The sequence below is a fragment of the Terrapene carolina genome, unplaced genomic scaffold (genome assembly GCF_002925995.2).
Source record: "Terrapene carolina triunguis isolate 2854851 unplaced genomic scaffold, T_m_triunguis-2.0 Scaffold192, whole genome shotgun sequence".
In the NCBI taxonomy this organism is placed as follows: Eukaryota; Metazoa; Chordata; order Testudines; family Emydidae; genus Terrapene; species Terrapene triunguis.
Genome location: NW_020664543.1, coordinates 7,932,226 through 7,942,259, shown reverse-complemented (window position 1 = coordinate 7,942,259; position 10,034 = coordinate 7,932,226). Strand labels below are relative to the sequence as shown.

The 10,034-nt window shown below is 40.9% G+C and overlaps 1 protein-coding gene across 2 annotated transcripts in view; it reads right to left on the bottom strand.

Moving 5' to 3' along the window:
* Window positions 1–152: 152 nt before the first annotated feature.
* The window catches only part of PITPNC1 (phosphatidylinositol transfer protein cytoplasmic 1), a 178,295-nt gene continuing 168,413 nt past the window's right edge, over window positions 153–10,034 (bottom strand). Inside the window, exons 9-10 of one of the 2 annotated variants that reach the window (XM_026654477.1) lie at window positions 5,403–5,521; window positions 1,746–1,821 (exon numbers count right to left, since the gene is read on the bottom strand). In XM_026654477.1, the coding sequence (XP_026510262.1) occupies window positions 1,816–1,821; window positions 5,403–5,521 (125 nt within the window). In that variant the 3' untranslated portion in view covers window positions 1,746–1,815. Of the gene's footprint in view, window positions 1,822–5,402; window positions 5,522–10,034 lie in introns of both variants that reach the window. The other variant, XM_026654476.1, reaches the window with a different exon arrangement.

Below are 10,034 nucleotides of genomic sequence, written 5' to 3'. Positions count from 1 at the left end.
GGATGCTGCCCGCTGCCTCTGTGCCCCGGCAGATCGCGGGAGTTGTAAGTTTTGCTTCAGCCACTCGCACTCGGGGTCCCCTTACCATGCCTCCCTATTTTCCCGGACATGTTTGGCTTTTTGGAAATTCCTCCCAGACGGGGATTTGAAGACCAAAAAGCCGGACATGTCCGGGAAAATCCAGACGTATGGTAACCCTATGTAACACATCAGGGCAGAGCAAAGGTCGTGACTGAAGATCTTTAAAGAACTTTCCAATGGTGGACATATAAAAAATGTTTATTTTCAGAATCTTTACTCCTAGGTGCTGTTCCAAAGCATCATGGCCTAGTTAATCACTATCCATGCTCAACCAACAACTATTCTGCGTCTGGTAAAACACCATAGCATAATATACATTCAGCGCTGATTAGTACAGTGAAATCTGTACAGGAGACTATCCTTATTAGGTACCCACATATCTTAAGAGATTGTCCTAAAGTATCCCCAAATGTACTAAGTACCATTCTTCCCCCCCTTTAGTAGAAGACCTCCCTCGTTAAACTCCAGATTTTTTTACAATCCCTCGAGTGGTTATTTAGGGCCTGAGCCAAAGCCCATTTAAGGCAATGGGAGTCTTCCCACTGGCTTCAGTGGGATTTGGATCAGACCCTGAAAGCTGGTTTCATTGTGATTAGACAGGAGCTCATAGGACTTGAATGAATGACCGGAATGCAGTGATGACAGCTCCATTGGGAGCAGACCCTTGCATTATTTGGACTCTTTAAACTATTTAGCTGCTTGTGTTTCCATCTTTTTTATATCTGGAGCAGGGGTTACAAACACCAGCACATACTTGAGAGATCACAAGAGGACTGGGGAGAACTAGTAAAATACAATATAAACAAGAAATGGGTGGAATCTTTTATAAATTCTGTGCAAGGTATAAATAGTTCAATGGCCTTAAAGTCAGTATTATTAATTACAAATGGAGCCTTGGTGCATTGGTTATTTAGTTTTAAAAAGTTTAAAGTTTGTGTTAGCTAGGCCCCAAATCCTGAGTCATATTAAGCAACATCTGAATTTGAATAATTGCTGTTGGTGTTCAAGTATCAATGAGTAGCAGTTCAAAGGTTTATGATTAGACATGATAAGCCTGAGAGTAGAAAATTTTTAGAAATTCCGATATAATAGGAGAAAATTGGATTTTTAACTCTTTAACTTAACCCTGCACCTAAATTGACACTAGTTCCCTTCAGAAATCCTTGTCAGCTTTATTAAATACCTACAGCATTTCCAATCACAATTGCAGGCTATTCTCAGACTATTTAATTTCACATTAATAGCATGTGCCATATGGCTTTGAGCTTTACTTTGGGAATCAGAATATATGAACTATGTTCTCTCACATGCACTTATTTAAGGATTTTAAGGAACAAGTCTGAGTTAAAGAAATCATCTTTCTAGATCGGTAAAATCGTTTAAAAAATCCAAACAAACAACCACACCGAGCTTTGTAAATGTTAAGTTACTCTTGTTCTGGCAGACATGGCTTGTCAGAAGGAAACATGCTAGGTTAAATTTAAAGTGCTTTTTTCTCTGGGTCTGGAAGTGTGAGGGTTTCTGGAGCAGATTTTTTCCGAGGTCGGTCTTTGGGAACTGATAGGAATTCAGGAGCATCTGAGGACAGAGGAGTGGATGGAGCACTAGAAGGAGCACTACGGGTTGACGAAGGCAGGGAAATGTTAGAGATAGATATTGCAGGTGGGAAAATCCCAATTTTCTCGTTGGTGGCTTCCTGAGTTGCACGTTCAAATTCTCGGACTTCATCCATTGTCATGTCTTTAATGAGAAGAAAAGAAAGACAAATGGAAAGTTAGAACCATTTCAAAGATGATTTCAGTAGCACCATTGCAGCGATTGCCATCAAAATCAAAACCAAAGGGTGTGTTCTCATCCCAGTGTGAGGATTCATGTATTGAAATTCCACTAGAGTTAATAGGAGCTCTGGCCAAAGTTTTCATAAGAGGTCACTGATTTTAGGTGCCTGGTTTGACACACCATTAGGCCTGATTTTTAGAAGTGCTGAGCACCCATAGCATATTGAGTCCCTAGGCAGAAGAGAGTGCTTCATGTCTTACAACAGGAGCTAGGTGTCTCAAATTGGGTATCCAAAAATGAAAGCACACAGAATGAAGGGCCACTTCTGGAAATGTGAGCTCGTGTGGAAGGTCTTCCCCACACAAAAGGCCTCATTCTCCACTGCTTTGAATTCTGTGAAGTTGTTTACACCTGTGGAATTATGAGATCAGAATTGGTAGCATTACACACCTACTTTGCACAAGTGTAAATGATTGCACAAGGTGCAACGTAATGGAGAATCAGGCCCAAAGAATGCTTCCCTGTTACTAGAGAAAGCCTTCTCATGCGGAGGTGAGCAAACGTATCTGTCACATAGACACTACTGCACAAATCCACAAGAGGGCAGAGTAAGCCCAGAATAACATGTTCCAAACATAGCAATACAATTTTTTTTTTAATAAAATCCTAAACCAGGTGTAACTCTTCTAGTTTTTCTGTACAAACTCAGAATTCAGGGCAGGTTCAGCAAAAGTTCAGCAAATCTTTTTTCAAACCTAGCATTGCTTTTGGAGTGTCATGCAGGGGTTTATTGCTACAACTCAAAGCAAAATTCAGCTGTTTCAGATGAGTTTCACTTTGAGTTTGTAGGTTAATTTGAAGGAATCTCAGCAAGAAACTTAGCGGATGTAAACCCACCAGAACCAGCACAGAAAACAGGCTCACACAAAGGTCCTGTAAACCAAAATGACTGAGTTTTGCACAGCTCCCGTCCCCAGCACTATAACATATGTAGTCAGTAAGAAATATGTTTCAAGTACTGTAAAACTTCCTTATAAACATTCTTTGGAGGTTATATTATAAGTGATGATAGATCCATAGGATGCATATTTAAAGAAAGCTCAGGAGAGGGGTTTGTTTGCATTGCTATGATGTATGTCTATATTACTACTACTGGCCTCCTATGCTCCTTCACACAGTGTATGTCCACACAGCAGCTGCGAGGTGTAGTTCCTAGCTCATGTAGAAGTAAATGCGCTAGCTTGGCTCGAGCTCTTGCACTAAAAACAGCATTGTGGCTGTGGCAGCATGGGTGGTGGCTTGGGCTAGCTGCATGATACAATCCCACCTGACCCCACAGGGTTTGTATTCAGGCAACTGGCCAAAGCTGCTGCCCAGGCCATTGTGGTCACAATCTTTTTAGCGTTCTAGCTCAAGCTGTGCTGGCACATGTACATCTACCCAAGCTGGGAACTACACCTCCCAGCTGCTATGCAGACATACACTAAACAGCACATTAACGACATGCCATGTGATACTCAAAACCCACACAGTAGGAGGAGAGAGAAAAACTGTCCTCATAGCCATGTGAGGATGGAGCTATGGGGCTAAATACACTCTTTGTTATACCCATAGTTATATAACCCAGGGATGTTGTAATAAAGTTTATTGTATTCCTACAGTGGAGGGAATATAAGCTACCCTACTTCATTTTCTCCTTATGGTTGGATGCCATCTGGTTAAAATGAAAAAACCCCCACATACTAGCTATACACTGTGACCCCCTTATTTTAATGTGACACAGTCGTGTGTATGTAGCCTTGACTGTAGAATGTTTCATGACGCTGTTGTGTGAAATAGGCTTTATGCTGTATTGTAGAATCCTATAAAATAATCAAAGCCCCCATTCAGTGCCAATTTGCCTGCTCCCCTCTGAACCGACTTTACTTGAGGTAAATGGGTGAGGTAAGCTAATGAGCTCAAGGGAGCCCACCCATTTACACCAGAGATGAATTTGGCCCTGTTTTGCTGATTTACATTTTGCTCAACTTATGTTATGTTGCAAGTAGTGTTTCTGCACTTAGGGCCTGATCCAAAGCCCACTGAAGTAGATAGGCGTCCTTTCATTGACTTCAGTGGGCTTTGGATCAGGCCTTTAACAATGAAAAATAAAATAAAACATGGCTTCAGTATGGGGAGAGATGTAGAGAGGAAGATTCCCCAATAACATGCCATCAGAGTGGAAGGCAGACCAATGAAAGTCCTACCATGAGCTCCTCCCAATATTGGCAATTTCAGAGGCAGAAAGGGAGCACTCACCCTGCCTGAACTTAATATTTGGTTTTTAGTCTATGCTTGCCTCAAATCCATCCCCATGCTAGGGTGACCAGATAGCAAGTGTGAAAAATTGGGACGGGAGTGGGGGTAATAGGGCACCTATATAAGACAAAGCCCCGAATATTGGTACTGTCCCTATAAAATCGGGACATCTGGTTACCCTACCCCATGCTGATATGCACTCAAGTAAAACTAATCCTTACCCAGAGCTGCAAAGGACTCAGAAATATGTGACTTCATTCTCTCATTTTCTTTTTAGTAATAAAGGCCAAATCCTGCCCTGACCATAATGGTAGTTTTGCCTAAGTAAGGGTTGAATAAGCACCACAGGCTTTTTACCAAAAGCCCATAGGGCCAAATCCTGGGGTCTTTAGTCCGAGGCTGATTCTGATCTCACTTACTGGTGTAGGCATCAGGAATAACTCTGAAAAGTCAATGGGAATTCACCAATGTAAATCTAGAGTTGCGCCTGCGCAAATTTGGTGTAAGAATCAGGCCCTCACTGTTTATTGAGAGAAAGTCCTTCTGAAGTCATTGGAAGCTTTGATTGAATAAGGACTGAGTAAGGACTTCAGGATATAGCCCTTAACGACTAGCCCCGACATTGTTATTTGGGCAAAGCTGTTATTCACTCCCATGGGATTTTGACTAGAGATGCCGGACTAGAGATGCCAGAAATACCAACATTTTAAAACAGAAATGTCACTGTATCTCCTTTCAGGCTCCTAGTTTGTAGCTTATCAAGGGCAACACTGCAAATGATCTTGAAGACAAGTGAAAAACCCAGTTAGCCTTTTTCTTAGTGGTACAATTTCAGCAGCCCCACAGAACTTTTCCACTCCCCATGTTCCTGGCTGTTTGACAAATGACATTTGAACACTGACATGGCTTTGAAACAATCAGAATAATTGGATGCCAAACCTGACATTGCTTGATCTTTCTCCTACTAATATTCCTCTTTTGTGCACCCAACAGAACTTTGAGGATTTTGTTCTCCTGGAAGAAGGGGAGTTATGAACCTGACCCTATCCTCTCATAGCTCAGTGGGCGTTTGGGATGCAAAAAATGCAGGATTACACTCTACAGGGAGTGATTCCGATTCCACTGAATGTCAAACCTCCTGTTAACTTCAGTGGCAACAGGATCATGTAAAGAAGGCCATTCTTCTTTGATTTGTGAGTGCATATTAGGCGAGGGTGGGCAATATGTTTTAAAAAACTACATACACTTGATTTGGCATGGCTCTCTATTTCATCCACAGTAGATGAATGTTGATTGCAAACTTTAATGTTGGTTTTTTCATGCATATTTTTCTCGAATTCTCGAACATCATCCATAGTCATATCTGCAAAAAGTTCAAAACGTTGGCATTTTCCATTAATTCACTGCAAACTTTAATAAAAAGGAAGGTGCGAGGGATAGATGGTCTTTCAGCAGAAGCCAAAGAAGGTTTTAAAAAAAAAAGCAGGGAGCCAACTACCTTTATGAAAGGTGACTCATAAAGGTAGTTAAACCAGCCAAGGAAGGCGTAGGAAGGTTACGTCAAAGGGAGTCATAGAACAGGGAGGAGTGGAAAACGTTTAGGAGTATCTATGTGAAGTGAGCTAGGCAAAAAGTGTTGGAGTGCAGGCTTTTCTACAGGAAAGATCTTCTAAAATGACTTTAGAGGATCCTCTGCACTAACTGACAGATATTAAGAAATATAAGGATTTACTTACCTTTCTAGGAACTTTCTAAGAGAATTCTATAGCATTATCTTTAATATTGCATGGTATGTTTCAAAATAAAAAGCAATCTTCACTGCTGAAGCATACAGCTGCAGTTTCAGAAGCTAACACATAATCACCATGCTGAATGGTTTACCAGTCAATACCAGTAATAATTTTGTAGCCTCAGACCCTTGGAAAGATGATACAAGTCTGGCAATTCAGGCCAATCCTGAACGTCAGGAAAAGATATAATTGTGTGGGTATGTCTGACATTGTTAGCATACAGCTATGAAACAAAATGGTATGGGATGGAATTGCAATAAATGGAAAGTCTGTTGAACGTTTTTTGCCCAACTTGTATGATTTAAATTTTACTTTATTAGAGCACTATACTTTCATATTTCCATATGTACCATTTCCAATAAAGAGATGATCACTGAAGTTTAGACAGGAGTTTCAGAGAATGTGGCAATTTATCACCTGGTCAGTAATTAACTTGAGTAGAAATTGGGTTTGGGCTCTTGCTACTCAAAATTTTCTCAAGTGTTTTGTGTGTCATTTGGATTTATGACTTGCCATTTGTTATATGGTACGAGACTCTTGCTTCATTTAACAAGAGCATGCTTTTAAGGAGATGCAGCACTTATGCTGTTATATCAGCAACAGAGTACAATACTTGATAAAGTTTTCACCCTTAGTGGATCCTTTCTCAGTGAGAATGAAGGACTGCTTAGCACTGATCAAAATGAAACATATGGAATAACTTTAAATGACCCATTCATTTAACCTACTCTTTTTCCTATTACCAGAAATGAAAAAGAAATTAATAAACAATGTAAATAGCATGCTAAAAAGCATTTTTGCCAAGCAAAGGATATGCTCTTTATTAGTAAAGTTTTGAGTTAACAATACAGTGAAGAAATTAGTTTTAATTCATGATAAAGCTAAATACATTTCAGTAAAATCAGTGATAACACACATTAATACCAGAGTCAGTAAAATCTGCTATTTTCCTTTTTAGTAGTTGAGTCTTATAAACAGTGGATCAAATCCTCAGCTGGTATAAATTGGTGTAGCTCCATCAAACTCATTTGTCTCTTTTGAACTAACTTATACCATTTTAGGATCTAGCCCAAAGGTTTTAGCTTTAAAATAACACATGCATTGAAGGGACACTGTCAGTTTAAAATGTATATTTTTGAAAAACTTTTCCTTCCTTATGTTACTAGTAATAGTGAAAGAACTTTAAAAAGTTAAATGTACTTTTTACCATATTGTATGATTGTTTACTTGTGCATTTTACTCAGTTTGGTCAGTGAACCAGTCACTGTCCAGTCAATTTCACTTGCAGATTCTCATGCTTTAGTACAATTCTACAATACTTGGATTGCAAATAGTGCAGGGGAATATTTAAATTCTCCTCCAGGCTTATTTAATTTTTTTAAAATAAAACTTCCCTACTACTATCCTAGATTTTGGGCCTAACCTGCCTGACAGAATCCCTTTAAAAACATACTACATGGTATCATAAAAACTCTGGTACCGAAAGTGAAAACCTAAATGATAACCATGCACATTAATAATTTGCTTATTTGTGCAAAGTCTTTTTTTGACAGGGTGGTTTTGGGGGTAGAGTACGGAAATATGTGGTTAAATTTTTCCCCCTTAGTTTTTCTTTTTTAACTTTTGAGTATGTGCTTAAGTGCTTTGCTGAACAGGAAGGGATTACTCACATACTTAATGCACACACTTACACGTTTACCTGAACTAGGGCACCAAGGTTGGTGTTTTCCGAATCCTATTGACAGAAACTCTCAGTGACAATCTCACCCACATTCACCCACAACTGTGGGTGCAGCTGAACCAACATAAATACAAATTTTCCACTTGTAACGGCTATCCTTCAAGCATGATTTCTGATACAGATCCTGTACTATGCCTGATTCTGGAGTCCTAATTTAGGCTTAAAGCTCCTTTTGAAGTAAAAAACCCACATCCTCAGAGGGTGTACACCAGGGGTCGGCAACGTTCGGCATGCAGCTCGCCAGGGTAAGCACCCTAGCGGGCCAGGCCAGTTTATTTACCTGCTGACGTGGCAGGTTCGGCTGATCGCGGCCCCCACTCGCCGCGGTTCACCGTCCCGGGCCAATGGGGGCGGCGAGAAGTGGCGCGGGCCGAGGGATGTGCTGGCCGTGGCTTCCCGCTGCCCCCATTGGCCCGGGACGGCGAACCGCGGCCAGTGGGGGCCGCGATCGGCCGAACCTGCTGCGTCAGCAGGTAAATAAACTGGCCCGGCCCGCTAGGGTGCTTACCCTGGCGAGCCGAACGTTGCTGACCCCTGGTGTATACTGATGTTGCGCCATTAAAATTAATGGATTTATGCTGATTCACTCCAACTGAGGACCTGGCCCTGGAAAGTTCTGGCTGTGTAAAAACTGCAAGATTGTTTTCTGTCATGCACCAGTCTTTGAACTTGTGCTAGAATGGTATGCTGTAGTTTAAACAAAGCTAACCAGATTCTAATTTTTCTTTCTTTTTTTTAAAAAAGAGGATAAATATCAGAGAGCACAGAAACAGATGGGCTGGCCTTAGTAGGGACCTACTAATCACTATGTGGGCTTGATCCTGAAAGCTGCTGTGCATGCCAGCCCTGATCCTGAAAAGCCCTTAAGCATATGAGTAATCCCACTGAAGTCAATGGTATTACTCATATGCGTAAAGCTAAGCATTTATTTAAGTGTCTTGCTGTATCAGGGCTAGAGAGGTCATTCAAAAAATTACTGGACTGATCCCATATATGAGGGTCACAGGGGGAGGGGATGGAGATATGTGGATCTGCAAAGGTAAAAGTCCTCGAACAAGAGTTTAAAGCTAGATGCTTCCTTTCATCATATGGTGTAGCTCCATCTTCCACATCTCAGCAGTATCTGAGATTAGACAGGAGATGGAATCTGAATGCCATGAGCTGAAAAATACACCATCCCATGCATTAGATTACTATAGTTTTACCAACGGGAATTGGGTTTACCTAGTATCTAATAATCCACATGTGATTCAGGAACAATGAAGAGAGGTAAAAATGAATCCACAAACTGCAGATTTAATTTGACAGTTAAGAGTGTCATTATATTCCAGGGAGAGGTATGTTCTGTGCAAAGAATGATGAGTCTGGATCTGGCTAGCTATCAATACATTGTTAATGGCCCATCACATCAGTATCCCTGTAGCACCTGGAAATGATGGGTGCTAATTCTGGCTCAGACACTGACTCTTCCTGTGGTCAGCTCACTTAACCTCTCCCGCTTCATTGTCTGATCTGTAAAATGCAGATACATTTCATAGTCTGTTAGGAGGATTAATGTTTGCTTTGAAGATTATAAACCCTAAGCAGTGTTATCCAAGTTCTTCTGAATCTTGTAGCTCTCTTCTGTTGTATTTGCTGATTCCCTCCTTTATTTTGGAGTGATTTCTTCTTTTGTGTCACTAATATACAAGAGAACCCAACTTATCTTAATTATGATCTTTGTGGCAATCTGCTTGTCTCCTTCCTCTCCCTCCTGAATTGTCTTCTCTTGCTCCCAAGATATTGTGACTCAGATATCTCCCTGCTTATTCCATACATTTGACTTCATATATTACTCTTGTGTGTGGTATTTTATCAAACGCTTTCTTGATGTCCAAGTAAATCACAGCCTCCCACTGATATTTCTTTGTGTCACTCTTGAGTGAATACCATCCAATTTGTTAGGCCTGACCTTTGTGTGAATTCAGGCTGCTCTATCTTTATTCAAACTCTGTCGCTCAAAGTTTTCTTCTGTTCCTTCTTTGATTAGTGCATCAAGTCATGCAGAAAGATCAATTAGGGCTTATGAAAGGCAAATTGAACTCCAGTGTTATGGAAATCGTTAAATCTTATAAGAAACATGAACACAAGTGGACTAGTTCAAAGAAATAAATGAAAGACTGGAATTTGAAAAACAGCTAAAGTGAACTGGAAAATATCTCACTTTCTAAGTCTGGGGTGGGCAAACTTTTTGGCCTGAGGGCCACATCGGGGTTCCAAAACTGTATGGAGGGCTGGGTAGGGAAGGCTGTGCCTCCCCAAACAGCCTAGCCCCCGCCCCATCTCCGCCCCCACCCAGTTCCCGC